This window comes from Acomys minous (genome assembly GCF_964271855.1).
Source record: "Acomys minous genome assembly, chromosome: 3".
NCBI lineage: Eukaryota > Metazoa > Chordata > Mammalia > Rodentia > Muridae > Acomys > Acomys minous.
Window position 1 is genome coordinate 107,994,899 of NC_140485.1, and position 21,873 is coordinate 108,016,771.

General features: G+C 35.0%; 1 protein-coding gene across 11 annotated transcripts in view; it reads right to left on the bottom strand.

The window, feature by feature from the left end:
- Positions 1 to 21,873, bottom strand: part of TRDN (triadin) — a 355,846-nt gene that overhangs the window by 35,173 nt on the left and 298,800 nt on the right. Inside the window, exons 24-31 of one of the 11 annotated variants that reach the window (XM_084777401.1) lie at positions 16,709 to 16,735; positions 16,267 to 16,296; positions 12,705 to 12,734; positions 11,092 to 11,118; positions 10,678 to 10,725; positions 9,500 to 9,547; positions 5,687 to 5,731; positions 4,555 to 4,575 (exon numbers count right to left, since the gene is read on the bottom strand). The exons of 9 other annotated variants lie outside the window; for them this stretch is intronic. In XM_084777401.1, coding sequence (XP_084633527.1) covers positions 4,555 to 4,575; positions 5,687 to 5,731; positions 9,500 to 9,547; positions 10,678 to 10,725; positions 11,092 to 11,118; positions 12,705 to 12,734; positions 16,267 to 16,296; positions 16,709 to 16,735 — 276 coding nt within the window. The remainder of the gene's footprint in view (positions 1 to 4,554; positions 4,576 to 5,686; positions 5,732 to 9,499; positions 9,548 to 10,677; positions 10,726 to 11,091; positions 11,119 to 12,704; positions 12,735 to 16,266; positions 16,297 to 16,708; positions 16,736 to 21,873) is intronic. One more of the 11 variants, XM_084777402.1, reaches the window with a different exon arrangement.

A 21,873-nucleotide genomic window follows, 5' to 3' on the forward strand; every position in this document is an offset into this window, starting at 1 on the left:
TTAGGACATTGCTTAAATGGTCTTTGTTTTTTCTCATTCAGCTTTTGACAGACTAATAATATCCTAAATGTTACTTACTAAGCTTTCTTTCCCCTTAAAACTTACATGAAAAGATCAGTATTTACTGAATGTAAGCCTAACTTTAAAAACATACTTCTTAAAACATTATTTTATAAAAAAAAACATTGATGTATTTAGTGATCAGTCTTTACAAATTTCTGAGAGTTACTTCTGTAATTTAAGAAGTGACATATTTTGTGATGACTATAATAAATGAACAATGGTTCATAAACAAAATGGTGTTTCCATATGTCAAGCATTCTATTTTAACTTGACTCCCTTTATTTTGATAATATTCATTACATCAGTAGTGATAATATTGTGAACTAAATATGGCAATGAGTTTTTCCAATGCAAGGGTAGTATTTAATGTTTAAGGTTGGCACTAGATGTCTTCAGAGGAAATCATGACTGCATTACTTAAAGAATGTCATAATGCTGTTATGAAGGCAATTAGTACTTGGCATTTAACATATTTAAAATGAGCTCCTTCTCTGCCTTTGTTCCCTCAGGATTCTCTAGATACTTGTAATGGAGCCAACCCTCTTCCTCACCCCATCTGTTGGTGTCAGACGGTGATATGTGAAGGGAATCGCTGCCAGACCAGTAGGCATTGGGACCAGGTAGGTAACCTCCACTCTTTCCTCTCCTCTATTCCCAGTTCCCCCAGGAGAGCCTCAGTTTGTGGCAGATCATTTGCAGGAACCTGTCCTCCCTCTTTGGCTCATTCCCTGTGGACTCTGCTTTGTCTGTAATCAGAACCAGCTTTCCTCTGCCTCTTGATCATTTCACAGCCTACTTCAACTCCCTCTCTTGATCCCTTCCTGACATCCATAAAACCTAGAAATATCTTCTAATCTCCCTGGTACTCCTAGTGGCAGGGACTAAGAAGCACCCCTGGCAGGAAAACCACACCCACAATGAGGACTTATACCCAGAGATGGCAACAGAAACCAAGGAATGATACACCTACCCCACAAAGCAAGCCAGACATTAGCACCTAGAGTCACAATCATCACAGAAGCAGATGTCTTGACACCACCACAGAATACAAGCATTAACAATAACAACAAAAAAGGACAACCTGTCTCCATCAGAACCCAGCAACTCTACTAAGAAGACCCTTGGAAATGCAATGTAACTGAGATTTCAAGATACCTACAGATACCTACTATGAATATGTTCAAGGTTTTAAAGGAGGATACAAATAAGTCCGTTAATAAAACATGTGAAAACAGACTGGAGTGAAATAGGTAAAACAGTTCAAGACATGAAAATAAAAATAGAATCACTGAAGAAAACCCAAATGAAATGAAACTAGAAAGGAAAAATATAGGAAGTCTAACAAAAATCTCAATATTAAGACTCACTAGCCTTCCATAAACTAATGGAAGAGAGAATCTCAGGCACCGAAGATGATATAGAAGAAATAGACAACTCAGGGAAAAATAAATCTAAAAATATATTTTTTTACAAATTATCCAGGCATGAAATATCAAGGAAATCTGGGACATTATGAAATGACCAAATATATGAAAACATAGAAAAAGAGTTAATAGAGGAAGGTGGTGAAACATATGTCAAAGGCACTGATAATACTATCTTTTAAAAAATCTTATTTGCTATCGAAAATAGATTGCGTTTATGCAATACATTATGATTATAGCTTATTCTTTCCAATTCCCTCCCAACGTCTCCTTCATCTGCCCAAATCTACACCCTTTCTTTCTCTCTGTCATTAAAACACAATGGTCTATACAACATATATGTATATATTTATATATACATATTCAACAATAACATAAAATATAATAATATGTTTGAACAAAGTAATAGAAGAAAAATTCTCTAACCTACTGGAGGAAGTTCTTTGCATGATACAGGAGTAAACAGAACACCAAATAGGCAGGACAATAAACAAATTCCCCATAATATAAATATCAAAACACTATATGGGGAGGACAGAGGAAAATATTAGAAGATGCAAGGGAAAAAGAAAAAATAACATAAAAAGAGTAGACCCATTAAAATCACCCTCACCTTCTAAATGGAGACTCTAAATCCAGAGAAACATGTGCAGATGTTCTACAAATTTTCAAAGACCACTCATTTTCATCCAGCCTACTATACCCCTTACAACTTTCAATCATAATGACATAGAAAGAAGGAGTTTTCATGGTAAAACCAAGGTTAAGCAGAATCTATAAACAAATCCAGTTGTGTAGAAAGCTCTAGAAAGAAAACAACAACCTCGATAGGTTAACCAACCAAAGAAAGCACAAGGCATAAGCAATCTCAAACCAACATATCAAAACAGCAGGAGGAACACATCATAACCAAAATAACAAGATCAGCAAACACTGCTCATTGCTTACTCTCATCATCAGTGGTCTCAACACCCAAATAAAAAGACATAGACTTATATAGATTGTATTCAACAATAGGATCCATCTTTCTGCTGCATTCAAGAAACACATCATAACATCAAGGATACACATCATTTCGGGATAAAAGGATAGGAAAAGTCATTCCAAATAAATGGATCCAAGATACAAACATGCATAGCTATTTTAATATCTGACATAATAACTTCAAACCAAAACTAATCAAACAACATAGGAAAAGACACTACAAGCTTATCAAAGGAAAAATATACCAAGAGGATATTGCACTTTAAACACTAATGCACCAAACACCCAAGTTCGTAGCTGCAACAGCTAATATCACATAACCCACACACAGTGATAGTTAGTGACTTCAGTATGTCACTCTTGCCATTAGTCAGGTCATCTATACAAAAACTGAACACAGAAATGCTGAAGTTATAAACCAAAAGGACCTAAGAAATCTTTATAGAACTATTTCATCAAAAAAAAAAGATATATTTTCTTCTCAGCAGGAAATTTTTCCTAAATTGACCACATACTCAGACACAAAGTAAGCTTGCTTCAATAAACACAAGAAAACTAAAATAACACCTTGCGTTCTATCTGACATCCATGGATTATAGTTGGATATTAACAACGCATATGGTATGAAGTTTATATACCTATAAAAACTGAACAGCTCACTACTGAATGAACCCTGCTCAAGACAGAAATCACAAAAGAAATTTAAAAAATAAATAAAAATTAAAAATATTTAATTAAAATAAATAAATAAATGTTTTAAAAAAGGAAATTAAAAACTGTTTATAATTGAATGAATAACATACTTCAACTTATGGAAAACAATGGAGTTGGCCAAGATCAATAAAGCAAATGATTGACAGCTCATGTTCTTGAGGATGTGGGGTAAAGGAAACATCCATCCATTGCTGGTAGGAATACAGATCCATACCTCCACTATGGAAATCAGAGTGGCAGTTCCTTAAGACGCTGAGAGCATATCTACATCAAAATCCAGCTACATCCCAAAACTACAGCCTACTTCAGAGACAGTTCCTCATCTATGTTCATTTCTTCTCTATTCCTAAGAGCCAGAAACTAGAAACCACCTATATGTCTACCAAGGGATGAATAGACACAGAGAAGGCAGTACATCCACACAATAGGATATTACTAAGCCATTTAAAAATAGTGATATTTTCAGGTGAGTGGATGGTGCTACAACAAATTTTGAGTGAGGTAACGTAGGCCCACAAAGACAAATACTTCATGTATTCTCTTGTTTGTGGGTGCTAGTTATTAAGCCTTTAATTAGCAGGCTACCCAACTCATAAAACCACAGAGGGCATATGTGGAGTATGGAGTTATGGTAAAGAGAAGGATGATTTGAGGAGTCATAGTGAAGCCCTACTATAGTAGGGGATTATTTAAAGATACATAGTTATGAGATAAATCTAAACACAATTACCACACAACAGGGCAAACAAAGCCCTAACTCAATATCTCTTGCTGTGATGTGGGTGCTGGGAATAGAACCTGGGTTCTCTGGAAGAACAGGCAGCGTTATCAGCTGCCGAAGCATTTCTTCAGCTACACTATCATTCACTTTTTTCTCACTGGCGTCCTTCCATGAAAAATGTACTACCTACTTAGCTATGGTAAAGGAAAAAAAATTTAGTCAGTTTAGTCATTCCCCGTGTATTCTAATATAGTTCACTAAGCATATTAATAGACAACATCCTCATGAGTTAATAAATTGGACATACCAGTATCTCTTGTCAATCAAATTGTTATGGAACTTTATATTAATAAGACTATTTTTAAATTTTAATTTACCACTTATGGGCACTGTAAAATTAAAATCTCATAATTGAATAGTCTTTTAAAAATATTTTGTTGGTAGAATGTGCGTGTTAGTGTACATGTGCATGTATATTATAGCACATGAATGGAGGTCAGAGTACAACACTGTGGACTCAGTGTTTTCCGTCCACATTTGACTGGATCCAGGGGATTGGATTCATGTCACATGGCCTTGTGCAACATGTACTTTTACCCTATGAGCCACCTCAGCCCACATCTTTAAAGTTCTAAATTATATACTTACTTGAAGATGGCTTAGGCTTATCTAAAAGGATAAAAAAGATAAGTTAAAATTTTTATCTACATTTAACATTCTAACTGTATATTTTCTATTTTTATCTTATAGTTAAAATGGGAAAATTTAAGTATATATTAAAATAAGTAATAGAGGAACATTTTATTAGTCTTTAAAATATTTTCCAACAGGTTCCCAGAGGACAGGTGTAGCATTTGGGAGTGTGGAACTTTGTGGTTTTCTCTTCATCTTCAAGATTTCTGCTTTTATTGGATAAGATATGAATACTTAAGATAATCTGAACTGCTTGCTTCCTATTATGAGTGGCACTGAATAAAAATTCTGCATCCATCCTTTCTGAGAACCTATTAATATTCAATAATAATTTGAACTTTCCAGAGTATGAATGAAAAGTGACATAAAATGTGAGGAAGAATAAATATATGGTTGATGAAAATCTCCACCTTATAATTATATTCCTCATTCTCCAATACATCATGCCTTCTCAAATTATTAATTAGAATACTATTCGGTCTTACATATAACCTTTCTTTATTAAAAACATAATATTTTGCTATTATTTGTGGCGTCTTTTAATAGTAATTGAAAGTATAGAGAAGAGAAGGATGCTTTTTTAGTTAGCATCCCTTATGCGAAAGCATCTGAGCTATATAAAGTAGTTTATATCAGGAAACTGAGTAATATTATGAAATAATGACCTAATCATTACAGATTTCAAAGAGCTTATAATTCTTGTTGGTTTGTAACCAGTCAGAGTTAACATGTGTAATTGTTAAGAATATTCTAAAGCTATGTAAAGGGATTCTAACTCATGAGAAAGAAAAATGGCAATAATACTAATCTTGCTAAACAGCAATTATCATGGAAAGAACTTGTATGTCATAAAAGCAAATGCAGTTTTCCAGGTTCTCCGTATTATGTAGCATGCTTTGGTAATCCGTTTTGACTACCTCTAATACCATAGCTCTACTGTCAGAGAAGATAGGTTATAGGACAAAACCCAAAACTAAACAGTACTCATAAAGAAAACAAAAAATGCCTACTTAATTTTTTTTTCATGCTCAAATTTAATAAACATGGTGAACAAAGACAGGATGTGAGCCAAAGGTGCCAAGAATACCTGTTTTTATAGGCTGACGCTCTTTTTCTTGGTGCTCAGCTTTTTCTAGAGAGAAAAATGAAAATTTACAGGAGATGTGAGTAGTCTTGGAGCAGGGAGTGTGTCACATTTTATATCGGCGGATGTCCTCACTTGCAGAAGCATGCTCCTAAAGCCGTTTCTATGCAACTTGTAACACAGCAAGTGTATAGTCAAAGAGTATATAACAGACAGGACTAGATTCATTTAGGGGACCCTGAAAGGCAGTGTCAGGTTATTTCACTCTCGTCAAACCCTATGGTTTAAGAACACAACCAGCCGTCGGTGTTTTACTCCTCTGACCTTTTTGTTTTCTGTTTTCAACTTTCTTTCTTTCCGATACAGAAACCGTTTAGTGCAGGCCATTTACTCTTGTCTTGTTAAAAAAATGTAAGCCCCATGTGCCTTCCTCTAGAATGTACCACATTCCATACCCTACTCATCACCCTGCCTTTCCAGGTCCTGCAAGGACCAGCACAGCCTCATCTCAATGGGTTCCAGGATGTGGTACATGGAACCAAAATGTGTGAGCAAGAGGCGGCTTTCTAAGCCCTCTGAAAAAATTCAGAGTCATATTGTTTTTAAATAAATATCTTCCTCCCATCAAATGCAGAATTATAAAGTCCCATATTGTGGAATCTCTCGAAAGGAAGTGATAATATTTGAAAACTAAGCAAAAACTAGAGCGGGCCACACATAGGCTCCCACTAAGGACCTCCAGAGTTAGTCTTGAGGTGCTGCCAGAATGCATCTATCTTTTCTTTCCTTCACTCTTGAACTTAGAGATTCTCTGAAATTGCTGGTATTTTGCTCCAGCATCACAGACCAAACCTTGAAGCCTATGGAAATAGTGAGAAGCTATAGCGCACGAGAATAAGTTGTAAAATAAAGTTGATACCTTTCAAGAATAGGGGCCCATAAATTAAATTTACGTTAATGCTATGCTATATATTCAGACAAAATAAGATGCAGAAGTCAATGTTCAAGTATAAAATACAGCAAGAGCAGCACTAGAAGTGTAAAATAAAGTGACAATCATCAGACATGTGCATACAAAATATGGGTCAGGAGTTCTAATTAGCCTCTATGTGTCCACACTCCATCTCCTGAGCTACCAATATGGCAACCTATTTTCTTTGTCACATTTTTCTTTAGGTATTATCACTTAGCTTTACTCAGGGTTTATAAACATATGTTGCGTTCTCATCTCAGTTTGTGTTCTATGGACACATCTCTCTGAGAAGGAGAACCATAACTCTGACAGAGTTTTGGCCTTGTTTACCTTTGTGAATATGGTTAAATGTTAGTAACCTCTGGAGTTCCAATAGCACTTTTTAAAGTATCTGCCTTTGCAGATTTGAGTATAAAGAAATGAATGATCTCTGAAGTTCTCAAGTTCAACTTAGAAGGAAATGCCTCTATTTCAGTAGATAAATGGAGAAATGCTTGGAAATGAGTGTTTTTTTCCTAAATGCTAAAGTCTGGAATGGAACCTAAAACATAAAATTTAATCGTAAGTACAGTCAATAAAACAGTAAGTATAGTAATTTGTTCCCCCACTATGAAGATTTGCTATGGGCTTCCTGTTTCAGGTTTTTGATTACCTGTAAGAACTTACCTGTTTAATATTAAAAATACTGATAGACCTTCCAGACATTTCTTCCATACAAATATTATGAATCACTGATTAATAGTGAAACATAAGGAAGTTGAATCAAAACCATCAATCAACATTAATTTATCACTTATACAGTTAATTTAGTTAAGGGCTACACTAAAAACAAACAAACAAACAAAACAACAAGCAAATTGTTAAAATTGGAGTTAGTAGGGTATTTTTCTAGCTGGCATAGGGCTTAACAGTGCAGAATGAAGAAAAATAGATAGCATATTGATGCGTACACTAGCCAGAGGAAAAATACTCATATTTACATATGTTTGTTCTTATATTTTTCTTTCAGCTTAAAATAAATGCATTTTCTCCTAGTGCTATTATGTTAAAATAGCAAATATAATTAATCGTATTGCTTAGTGGAAAATTGGTTAGAGACAATGAAATACACATCACACTTAAAATGATCTCTGTATTTGAAATACAACTATGCTGAGGAAGTTTTTTTTTTTATAATCCTTATATCCATAAGAGACTGAGACACTCTAGCATTAGGGAATGCATTAATATGACACTGTGAAAAAAAGATGTCAAAAATTTACTCCCTGATAGAAGAAAAAACAAATGGCCATGTGGAATGAAGTAGGTGCTCTCCTAATAGCCTGTACTGTTTATGGATTATTGTCCCTTGAGTTCTGTTTTTTTTTCCCAAGAAATATTTGAAACCTGCCTATCCCATTATCTCTGTTCAAAGAAAAATGCTTCATAAATATTTTGTTTTATAACAATTATTAGTAATAAACTCTGAATGGTCAAAGTGTTAAGGTTTTCTTCTATGATTGGAAGAAATGAGAGTACATGGGTCAAGATTTCAGTTCTGAAAAAGACTCAGAAGGTTTCTTTTTTTCTTTCTGAGAAAGTCTCTCAAACAGAAAGGAATCTGATCCTCTTTTTTTCCACACATGCAATAGTGGGAGCATGTTATACAAATCAGTCCTTAAGGCAGATCTTTAAATATATATATATTTATTTAAATATATATATATATATATCTCACATAACTCGCTGAAGAACTTCCATGAAAAAAATTATATGAACTGAGGTATAAGCCAACTAAAGCTTCAAATTCTCTGATTTGATTTTGTTTTAAAATTTAATTTGTTATTGTATGTTCTTGTTCTTGCCTCTGTGTGTATTTTAATCATACATGCACATAAAACCCCTCTCATAACATATATATAAACAGAGACAGAGAGATAGAAAGATAGATAGATAGATGATGGTAGGTTACTGGTAATTGATTAATGGATAGTTGATAGATGGATAGATGATAAATAGTGAGTAGGCATGTGCATTATGGAGGTCAGAAACTGACATTTGGAAGTAAATTCTCTCATTTTATTATGGGACTTGGGAATTAGGCTCAGGTCATCTGGCTTATATACTAAGCATGTTTGTTTGTTGGCTATCTTGTTGATCCAGATTTCTGCAATTTCAGTACTAGAGAAAATGTGGCTTGAAAATAAAATACAAAATTATAATACCTGATAATATTTATATGGATTAATAAATTATACGTAAGTTAGTCACAATCTGAAAAAATAATATTATGCCACTTTCTGCCACCTTCAATGAAAGTTATTTTAAAATTATCCAAAATAACTCAGAATTTTACAATTTATGGCTTTAAAAGTATACACTATTTATCTCCTCAGTAATATATCTGTCCTAACAAGAACTGAACAGTAACAAATCAATAGTCAAGCTAACCCTTAAGGGGGAAATCTCTTGTGTCCCCACCCCTAGACTAAGAATTACTAGCAACTAATGAATGCTGAAAGAGAAAGAATTAGACTTTCTCAGTGATGGGCCCCTTTTGCTTATCCAGTATTAGTTTTTGGCCATAAACAAGCAATATTTAATAGACTCAGCAGGTTGTGTTTGTATGTTTACGCACATATATGTGTGTGTAAAACAATAATCATCAAAGGAAGAAAAGTCATGAATATTAAAGTTAGGGAGCATAGGAGAGGTTAGAGGAAAGAAAGTTAAAGAGGAAACTGATTTTATTGTATTGTAACTTAAAAATTAAAAATATAAAACGTATACATACTTCATGCATACTTGTGAATATCTAGACACACACTGATATAGAGAATACGATTACAAATGGATTTCTTTACCTGTCTTTTCTGCTGTAATAGCTTTTACCTGCTTGAGAACTTTTTGTTCTGTGATAGGAAAACATGTTAATACAAGCAGAAATTTAAAACATATCAATAGAAAGCAATGATGTAAGTGAACCTTGGTATTTTGTGTTTTTTAAATGACAAAATAAAAAAGCTATATTTTCTCAGTAAAGCAGCAAATGACAAGTTATTTTAGATCAAATGTCCCCAGTAATTTTTTAAAATGTGTCCTTGCAAGTTGAAATTGCCTATCACTCTGCACGTGTGAACACTGTTGCTTTTCCCCCACCATGATTAACAGCACTTACACAGATAGAGGTGTCACTATAGGATTTATATGCCTCTCCCATTGCTCTATTAAAATAGGAAAATTGATTCTGAGCTTTCACATACTAATTACACTGTAAAAACTTTTGTCTCAAAGCAAAGTGATTATTCCAACAATTCTATATAAAATTAAACTCATCTTGTTATTGGTAAGAGTAAACTGTCTAGTTAAATATTCTATGTAGAATGTTTCTCTGGATATAAGATAAAGAACATGAAGTTTCTACTAGAGTGCAAATTATGTGGAAAAATTCTTGTGCTTTATATATAATAGAGATTACACTCACTTTTTGTGTGTTTTTGAGAATGCTTCATTATAGAGTTTAATTAGGAAATTTTAATATTTCGTTCTTTTATTTCTGTCAATGAGGCAGCAATTTCAATATCTTCATGCTCTTGCCTTTATTTTACTACTCTTGTATTTTGTGGTATTTAGGATTCGTACACACACACACACACACACACACACACATATTCTCATGTTGCTCTGACTAATGAAGAAGCAAGGAAATATGTAGACTACCTCAACGTTCTTGGAACATGGGAAGTCTCAGGTGATAGGTAGTAAAAGGCAAATGCAAATTACCTGGGTGCTGACTGGATGCTCTGTGATCAGCCCAGGTGTGCTGGGCAGGGCAGCTGGGCAGTCTATATGAATCCTACCATTAAACTCCCAGTTCAGCCAATACTGGGATAATGACTAAGACTAGAAATGTTCTTCAGAAGCTAATAGCTTAAGGCATGAGTTATCACAGGTTCCTTTAGATCTGACTCTGTAATCTTCCTTTTGATACAACCAGAACAATTGGAGACAATTGGTTGTGGCAATACCACCTGGGCAATACCTGGTTTACCATGGGGAACAACTTTCTCTGGTTTGGCGACATCCTGCTCTGAAAGTAATAAAAAGGATGTTTCAGATATTTAAAAGTATTATAATATATATGACACAATAAAACTTCTATGTGACATAGGCCAATGGTTTATAAAATTGAAAATAACAGATATGACAGTAGGGAGAAAATAGTTTTAAACTTCTGTGCTATCCAAGAAGTCATATCAAGGGCTTAAAGGCTTCGCTTTAGAAAAACAGTGCACACTGACTTTTTTATTCACATATAGAAACGGTAATATTCAAATCACATGCTTTTTACAAAACATGAGTGTAGAAGCATAGATCAAACTTTCAGTTTTGAAAATGTACATTGTTATTTATGGAGATTATATATGAGCATTACAAAAGGAACTAATGTACATACTGCGTGTTTGGGCCTTCTCGGATGACACTGAAAGAGTAAGAAGTTAATAAATTACCGGATAAATACAATATTTTAAAATAACTAATGTAAGTTCTAAGTGGCATTAGGTATAACTAGTTTTAAACAGCTCTTTATTTTTAATGCTGGGCCAGTGATATTGTTCAGCAAGTATATGTGCTTGCCATCACATTAGGATGTCCTAAGCTTGCTTTCCAGAATCCACGTGATGGAAGGAGTGAGCCATTTCCCAGATGTTGTCCTCTGACCTCAATTTTTTAACCTTGGCATGAGTGTATTCTCTCTCTCTCTCTCTCTCTCTCTCTCTCTCTCTCTCTCTCTCTCTCTCTCTCTCTCCCTCTCTCTCCTTCTCTCAAGAAATATATGTAACTTAAAAATTAACATTGAAATCTGGTAAGCAATACTCATTTCCAATAACCAAAAGCACAGAAAAATAAATCAGAAAAGGTAGATGTGCATTACTAATTTCTGACGCATGCAAATATATCCTTTACCAGAGCATCCAGACACACGTTATGATTGGCTGCAAGGTAAACTCTAGTGAGCAGTGAAGTGCATCATAATGCTGTACCTACATCCAGAGATGGATTCTTAGATTAGTTTATAAGGACAGATTTTGATATATCATTTCCCATAATGAGGGAATGGCTTCCGAGTAGCTTGAGGGCCTTTATAAACCTGCCTCAGGTCAGAAACTAGTTGGTGCCACAAAAAGGACTTAATAATGACAGTGAAAACTAAAAGAGGTCATCCAGTTTTTAGGTCAACATTACCAGTTAATACAACGATTAAGTTAGACTGCGGTGCTTCCTTAATAGAATTATCCAGGGCTTGGAAAAAATAGACACAGTGTAGAATTTTAGCTCAAACACTGATGAGCTTGAAAATGTTGAAAACCTAATTGTATGTGTTTGGTCTTTTGAACCATCTCCATAACTGCTGTATGAAGCTAGCACTCACTGTGCCGTGTGCTTCCATCGTGACGAAGGCCCAGTGCAGTGCTCAGCTGAACTTCACAGGACTCCTCTTGAGTTCTAGCCACTGTGCCTTCACACCCAAATAGCCCACAATTTTGTGAATTTGTGACTTTAATGATTATTGATGGAAAAAAAGCCACAAAATGACATGCTCATACTTGATTTCAAAACACTCATAAGAATAAATTATATTTCCTGTAGTTGTTTCTAAGTTTAGTGTAAAGCAGTGGTTCTCAGTCTGTCAGTCATGATCCATCTGGGGGTCACATCAGATATCCTGTATATCAGAAATGTACATTATGGTTCATAAGAGTAGAAAATTACAATTATGAAGTAGCAATGAAATAATTGTATAGTTAGGGGTCAGCGCAACATAGTGAACTGAATTATAAGGTCAAAGCCTTAGGAAGAGTTAGAGCTGGCATAAAGCCATACTCTAGATATATCTTGCCAATTGGAAATCTGTATTTCACTTGAGTACTCAGAAATAATATTGGACAATAGAATGGAGAAACTAACAAAGAACTGAAAGACTTTAAATTCTGTTGGTGGCCAGTAATATTTTCAATTTCAGCATGAGGAAACTGTTAATTCTAACACTACTTAACACACTGTTACCTGGTTTTGCTTCCTTTTTAATTTGTGGCTCTGAAAGGAGAAAAAGAATAGAAAAAGTAAACCAAAGCACAAATTTATCATTGCAAATAATACGTATTCGAATATCTCCATATAAAATGAAGAATTTTGCTAATAATTAATCTATATTCATGACACATTGTTAAGGAAAGATTGTTGCACACTGTAGTTAGAGACTCATTGTACATTTGTCTGTCACTGAGCCATTGTTTAAAAATGTGCCTCAGGGGAGCAGGTAGTTGAATGTTGATTTAAACCTAAATTATCTCCTTTGTTTCAAGCTGCTTATAAGAAATATCTCTAAAATAACATTAGACAATTCAGTTCAACCAGACAAATTGGAAGCGGTTATTTTAAATAAATCTAATGGATATCTGTGTAAATTAGAAACTCAGGCACAGCCTTTTATGGTTTGAATGTATCCCCTGAGGACAGGTTGAGTCCTCAGCATCATTATCTGCAAAGTAACATTATTTGGAAATTGGGTTACTGCAGACATAATTAGTTAAGATGGGATGCATCCTTGTCAGGATCCAGTGAGTCCGCATAAGAGACAGAAAGGTAGAAAGTGGGTATGTGACAATGGTTTTAGAGGTTGAAGTGATGGATTGAAATCCCAAGGAAGAGAAACATTTCTGGTAAGCACTGAGAGAAGATGCAAGGAAGACATTTCAGCTGAGCGTGGAAAAGGAGTGTTGTTTAACCCACTGAACTGTGGTGGGACACATGAGCTGCTTCAAGAAACAGTGTAAAGTACTTTCTTCATTCTCAGAAACTCATAGATTGTGTAAGGTAGTGGAATACATCTGTAACAAGTACAAATATGGAAAGAGATGGTGGAAGACATAGTGGGGTGATACTGCACAATTTTTAAATACTTGAAAGGGCCTGGATTGCCTTTAATATACTAATACTTGCTTAACACTGGCACTGAAGACTGTTCTACAGAGAATTAAGAAATAGTCTAGCGTTCCAGAGAATAAAGTATGTCACATCTGCCTTTGCCTCCCTGTATTATGTTCTACGTCCTAGTCTCACCTGACCTCCCTTTTCTTCTAGTTTACCAACTTGGACCTTGCAGAGATCCATACAGAAAAAATCTGTATTTCTGTCTCCTCTGTTTTTGTTAGTTTGTCTGTTTGTTTTTTATTTCTTTGTTTGTTTGCTTTTTATAGACTAGCAGAAAATCACACAGTGAATGATATACATAGAAAAGAAACCCAGTCTTCACAGTACTAGAGTAATAATGTCCAAGGCAAAAACCAGTTTCTAGCACTTTCTAACATGGTGTCTGGCCACTGCACTCTCTGGAGAGAAGGGGTGTTGTGTCATCACATGGCAGAGGGAAGAAAAGGAGCAGGCATGCAAGCAAAAGGCAGCAGAAATAGCTTTCATAACAGCCTTGATCTCATTCTTTAAACAGGAACCTTCACTGTCTAATTACCATTTTTGTGGTTCATCTCCTAATCTGTTGCATTGATAATGCCTGGGCTTTGAATGAACACATTCAATTCCAAGTATAGTAACTGCTGTGAATTTAAATAACATGCTTCTTGGAACAGAAATGATGAAGGGCCCTCTGGAAAAAAAATGTGAAGCAGTATTGGACCGTGGAGGAAAGAGTATGTTTATGGTCTTTGGAGAACAGTGTATTTTTTGAGAGGCAGAAAACTTAGATGAATTATGTTCTTCTGTAGATTGGAAGGGCTAACTTGTAAGTAAATAACTTGACTGTTTATTAGAAAAAATATTTTCAAGAAAATGCTAAAGACAAGTGTGGACTGGTACGTATTTATCCCTTATAATGGAATGTGGAAAACAACAAGAATGGACTGTTAATGAAAACAGAACCATCCCATGGTGTTTTGGAAAAGTTCCAGACTTTTCCATAATGATGCTAGAAACAGAGCTAACTTTATAGATAGGTAAATGTTTGAAATTATGTATATAACAACTTGGTTCAACCAGTCACCACACAAAATAAAAGTGACCCAGAAAATAGCTGTGGAAGACCATCTTTACCATGGATTGATTGTAATATGAATCAAGCTATTGATAGTTTTATAAGAAAACATGACACCACTAATGGGGTGAAGACAAGATCAAATGAAGAAATAGCTGAAAAGTGTGGAGCCGTTCCTGTGTAGCGAGGGTAGGGCCACCACCACACAAAGCCTAGAAGATGAAGGACAGAAACAGAAAGAAGATTCTCAAGACCCAATAGCAGCCAGAACTGAAAACTCCTTTAACCATCACATTCTCATTTGTCATTCTAATTTTTCCACTTGAAATGTGAATGTGTACCTAATGGCTTTCTCATTATGGAATTTGGAAACAGATCATTCAAACAGTTCTCAAACAGATCCTAGACTCTCAGAAACACAGGGAGAGAACACTTTTTATCACTCTTTTTTCTTTCCCCAAATCTCATGTAGATCACCTAAGTAATGACTTTGACTTCTGGAATTGTTAAGTGAAATGAACAGGTAGACAATAGTATATATTGTAGTAATGAAGATTTGAAAATGTATGTATATTATCAATGCATTTTTTGCATAGGAAGTCCATGAATTTTGGCAAGATAAGAGAGAGGCTTTAATAGAATAAAGTGTGAACTCCAAAAAAGTGTGTTCAAGTCCTAATTTCCAGAACCTCAGAATATTATTCTTTTCTGAAATGTGCTGCTTGCACATATAATTAGTTACGATATAACATTGGGAGTATAGGTAGGTCATTCATTGACTGTGACTGGTGTGCCTAATGGCAAAGCAACCAAAACAAAGATGCTCATGAAGAAGGTGGATGGCCATGTAACCATGGAGACAGAAGTTAGGCTGTGTGTGGGGAAAAGGCACATCAAGAATGCTGCTAAGCATTAGCAGGCCAAAAAGGCAAGGATGGATTCTTCTCTGTGGGTTTCAGGAAAAACATGACTCAACCAACTCCTTGATTTGGGATTTTTAGACTACAGTAATTGAAGAAGTAATCATACAATTTTCGGAGTCATTCAATTTGTGCTTTATGTGACAGCAATTCTACAGAATGAATGTTTTCAGTGACAATGAACCAAAATTTAACTGTTTTCATAGTCAGTTGGAAAAGTTTCTACTGCATACTACCAATTATGGAAGTTTGCTTCAAACTCAGGAACTGGAAGAGAAGTATGAAGCCAGATACTTGTGTGATAGGAAGTCTGTGCCTCTAAAGTTCAGAGAAAAGGTTGTTTGAACCATAGAAACTACTCACTGTTTTTATATGTATACTAATGTGTTTTTTTTAAAAAAATGATATCTTATATTAATGCATACCTTTGTTGTTTTATTTTTTCTATCAGTGAAAGAAATACATCTTTGTAATTATTCCAGTACAATTTGGTGTATAAATGGATACCTTAGAACTGCAACAAATTCAGAAAGACATTTTCTCCTTAAAAAGAGCATCAGAGCAATCTTGTCTATAAAGGATTGATGTTTTATTCTTTAATGTTGTTTTGGATGATATTTGACATAACATTTCAAAAGTACGTATTATTATAAATACGTACCTGATTTCTCTTGTTTTTTCATTTGTGGCTCTAAAATATAAGTAATAAAGGTTACAAAATGTCATCAATCTCTTTACTGCAACACACATATTGTATATATGATCAATTGTATTTTAATCTGTCATATCTTAATCAGCTATATTTTCTTTGTGCTTATGACAAAGCAAGAGATGCAGACAAAGACCATTCCCTCTCAAACATAAGAAGAATTATTTTAAGAAAAAATGGAAATGCAAGCTACAATTTTTAGTGACAGTGCTAGGTTTCTAGTGAATAAAGCCTAAAGGAAAATATAGTTGGATAATATGCAAATATTAAGAAAGCAACCAGATTTCAGCAAAATATTTAAAATAAGATCAGAGAGATTTGTTAAAACCATGCATTTAATATTTGTTTAATTAATTAATTTATTTTTCACTAATTGGACATGCACATAACGTACGTGGTGGTTTGTGCTTTACATCTTTGCCTATGGAAAGTCGAAAAAATTAAATATTTTAGTCATGTAATGCTTAAATGTTTACTTAATATTTTAGAATGCCAGATAGATCTAAAAATAATAAGAAAGCAATATAGACCTCAGCTATCCTTCTTTACTGTGCTCCTATAATATTTTTATTTATTGCTCATGATAAAGATGATGGTGATTATTTAAATTATATAACTCTTAATGTATTACAATGATCAATAAAATTGAGATGAGCACCTGCATTTGTGCAGTCTTGACTTTCTGTATAAAGTTAAAGAAAAGAGCACACACAATTTAATTTTGACACCCATCAAATTTTATCCCATCACTGTACTAGATAAAGAATCAGATTTTAAGATTTTATTACAATTATTAACATGTTATCTGCCTTTAGTGATTTCTGCTGACTATGAAACTCTTAATGAATACAGATATCGGCTGATCTGTACATTTTCCACAGTGTAGGGATTAGCAAATTTCTGTAGAAAGTCAGGTAGTCTATATTGTCAGAATTTAGGTCACTACATCCCACACATCCACAGTTTTAAGGTACTAAAGGATAGTCTGGAGGAATATATTAAATTATTAATGAAAAGTTTCATGTTTCAATCGATTGCAGAATTTCTAATCACCTTCGATATGACAGATACAGGAGCCATTCTGCAATGCCCAATGTTTATCTTCTATTGAATGGTTTAAATTTTGAATTTTAAAGTAAAGAAGTTAAAGTTTCATGTGCAAATGGATAGAAAATCTTCATAAACTCATTTGCTATACTCATCTCCAAAAAATTGGGGTTTATAACATTTTATTTTAAGACAATTTAAGCAATTATAACACAACTAAATACTCATAAAATTTATGAATGTTATTCATATTAAACATGTGGAGATTTTCTCTGGAAGAACTTTTTAAGGAATCTTACAGAAAGTATCATTAAATAAGTGAATTAAAGTTAAATAAGAGGTTAAGTTAATATGACAGGAGTACCAAAGACCATCAAGGCAGGCAGATCTGGACCCAGGGGGTCTGCTCAGACTACTGTACTGACCAAGGACAATGCATGCAGTAAACCTAGAACTCCTACTCAGATCTGGCCAATGGAGAGCATATTCTCCACCGTTGTGGGAAGAGCAGGGACTGACTCTGACATGAACTCTGGTGCCCCCTATTTGACCACTTGCCCTTGGTGGGGAGGCCTGGTGGCCCTCAGAGGAAGAATAAGCAGGCTACCAGGATGATATCTGATTGGTGTATAGGCTGTGACCATATGGAGGGGGAGAAAGTCCCCTTTTGTCACAAACCTAAAGGAGGGGAATAGGGTGAAAGAGAGAGGGAGGGGGTAGCAGGAAGATACAAGTGATGGGGATAATAATTTAGATGTAATCTGAATAAATTAGTTAAATTAAAAATAAATAAAAAGTACCAGTTGGTGAATTATCCAGGTCATGCCAAGTGTTTGTATCAAGTGATTGTATGTCCATAGAAAACCCCTGACCATTCATGCCCATTGGTAAGGAATTCAAGTGAAGGTCCCAGAGCAACACCATTATTTTGGAAACTGTCCTCACCACACATATGCACAATAAGAAATGCTGGAGAAGGGCCCCAAAGTTTGTCCTTTTGACCATGTCTCCTGGATGAAGAGGCCTGATGGCACTCAGAGGAAGGATAGCAGGCTACCAAGAAGAGACTTGATACCCTATGAGCATATACAGGGGGAGGACGTTCCCCTCAGTCACAGTCATAAGGGAGGGGAGTAAGGGGAAAATGGGAGGGAGGGAGGGAGGAATGGGAGGACACAAGGGATGGGATAACAATTGAGATGTAATATGAATAAATTAATAAAATATATTTTTAAAAAATTTATCAGATTGTTCTGATGAATAGATAGATTACAAACTGTTATCCCAAAGGAGTATTAACAGCATTTGTGCTGGGCTCTGACATACTGTGCCTTGACGCTGCTATATGGGTATGTGTGTGCAAAGTGCCGCTAACCACTAGTTAGAGCACATAAAAAGAGGAGAACAAAGATGTCCTAATGATGGACTCTCACCAGGAGAATGTACGCTTCGATGATCTCACATATTCCATTAAGGTAACATTGGTCAAGCCATAAAAAATCTAAGAAAAGTCACAGGTGAAAAAAGAGATCTGTATATCATTGAGTATAACACACACACACACACACACACACACACACACACACACACACACACACACACACACACCCTAAATGGATGCATTAGATAAGGTTCGTGTTTAAGAAACAATGTAAAGGGAATGTGTAAAATGTTTACACAGAGAAAAAAAAATCTATAAGGCAATAGTATTCCAGCAACAGTAACATATTTGAAGGAACAGAGTATAAATGAACACTTCTGTGCTGTTGTTACGTTTTGTAGACTTCACAGCAAAGGAGAAAACTTAACTTCTTTTCTCCATTGTCAGTTTGCTAAGCACCTCTGGGTGCTCTGAGAACTAGACCCAGGTGGCAGGTGTGGTTCCATGTCAATTCCAGGTTAATTCCTCCATCTAGGGTGTCTGAAATGAGCTTTTGTCTCCAGCACTTGTGTTTTCCTTTCAAAGCTGGAAGGCAGCCAACATGTTGGCCATGTCAACAATCTATATGGCTTGAGGAATCTCTTGAGCTCTCTTAGCCAGAAACTCAAGTGTGGTTTCTCATGCCTGCCACCAGAGTTTTTGTTAAATACTCTATGGCTTGTGGGTGGGACATTATCACCCAAGTAGTCTAACCTATTTAACTTATTTAAATATGTAAATATGCAAATATGACATATTGTACTGGCTGGCTTTGTGTGACAAGCTGTATGCTACAGAGGGCAGACCTAAGTAGATAAGGTATCCTCCAGCATTTCCCATTTCTGCCTTCACAGGACCTGAGCCCTATCCTCCCTGCTTGCTACAGGCCTTTCTACCCCTACACTGTTCCCTTTTTTGCCTTTCTATTTTGTGTGATTAATCCTGATTCTATGCCCATCAAAAGATTTGGAGCCGGAATCCACAAATAAGGGATACCACATGATGATTATCTTTCTCTTATAAGTAAGTGTGCAATGGTGGCAGTTACATCTCAGGGTTAACCAACCCTGAATAGGCCCAAGCTGAAGGCCTATTCAACAAGAATGAAGTCATTCCTGTTGCTCTAAACCTAGCTAGCTATGCATCGCTAGTGAGCTATGGGACCCTGGAAGAGAACCAATGGCAACCACATCCCTAAACCAGTATAGTTCCAAACTCTATTCCAAACACCTGTCCTTGTACCCACAGGATTTCTTTTCCTTTGTGGAACTGATGGAATCCAACACAGCAATCCACACTGCCCAAATATAGAAAACAACTGACTGTGGGCAATTATCTCCAATTGATGTATTTATGACATAACTCCTACAAATAAGGGCTCAGGGAGCAGCATGACAGAAGGTTCATATAGACTGTAGGAGCCAAAGGAACAAGGACATCTACTAAGACAGTGTTTTCTAGATTATAGTGCCTGAAGACTAGGGCTTCAGCAATGGGACAGTTTCTTCTACATATGACATATGTTATGTACATATAACAACAATAATAAAAGAAGAGGTCATAAAGATGAAAGTAAATGGAGGGAGCTGTAGTGGAAGCTGGAGGCAGGAGTACGTGAACCAGAAATGATGCAAATACAGTGCACATGTAAAAATATATAAATTGAAAATCAAAATAAGCAAAAAAATTTTAACAAAAGTCTTATGAGTTTACCCTACACATATCGAAGTTTGATGACCACCATTCAATAACCATGGTTGCACTTGTCCAGAGCATTAAGCTAACATACAATCATGGCTATTTTTCACACTTACATCTCCTAATTGTTTATTGATATCTAAGCAAACAAAGCTTAATTAAGAGCCAGAAAAAGGCTCTCTCTATTTATTGAAATATAAAATTTATTGCTAAAAAAATAAGACATGGTAAATGTAGGGGAAGCGTTTCAATGTCAAGGACGGTAATATCCTATCAGATATTATTGTTGAAAACTAGAAATAATGTGTTTAAAAATCAAAATCATGTAATATAAGAAGTGTTTTTCAAACAGAAATCACAGTAATATTCTTCCAAGTAGATTGTAATTGATACAATCATATAAGCAACTCCAAATGAGCAACAATATAAGGATATACAGGTTTGTGATGTTACTCATGGTAGTTTCAACTTTATATTTTATTAAATATTTTCAAATTATTTTAGTTAATGTAGAAATGCTCTCTTTTCCATTTCAAGTATAAAGGCTAAGGTCATAAACAATATAAAGTAAAAGGTAAATAGCTATGAATAAAAAATACTTTATATTAGACACACAAATAATAAGTCATAACTTGAAGTTAGAGGCACAAAAGTATAAGGAGTGTACATTTACATATAAAGAAAAATTAGAAAGTATGATCAAAATGACACACACAACACTTTGACATAATGTAGTTAACAAATGATTTGGTCTGTACTACACTATCACTGACAACTGGTAAGAGACTCCATCCCTAAGTGGCAAACTATTGGAGTTGACAGATGCTAGGGAAAGGAGAATATTAGTTTTGGGGGCACTGGAAGCCTCTCTTTGCAACAACTAATGGTCCCATACCCATGTACATCAAGGCCAACAGTAATTGGATTTAATGAGGTCTTTTGTAAAAACAAGAGGATATAGAGTTGGGAGGGGCACGTGATGCAGGGGAGCTATGAGAGTTGGAGGAGAGAAATGTGGGCTGGATGGTATCATATTTCATTGTATACATTTAGGTACATCTCAAAGAATAAATTATAAAACACATCTCAAAATGGGAAATAGTTAAGTTTTGTATACAGTTCTTGTTCAAAGACAAACTACAGACTGGGAAAAATATATTCAAACCACAAAATTTTGAAGGGACTACTAATATTATAGCCAATATCTATCTATGTATCTATGTATCTATCTATGTATCTATCTATCTCTCTGTCTGTCTGAGTGTCTATTTAGAATACAAATGGCTCAATAACAAGCAAAATACATTTGACTAAAAAGATGAGACTGACTTTGGTCGCCTGCATATATGTTACAGTTGTGTAGCTTGGTCCAATTTTAAAGGGACTACTAATAT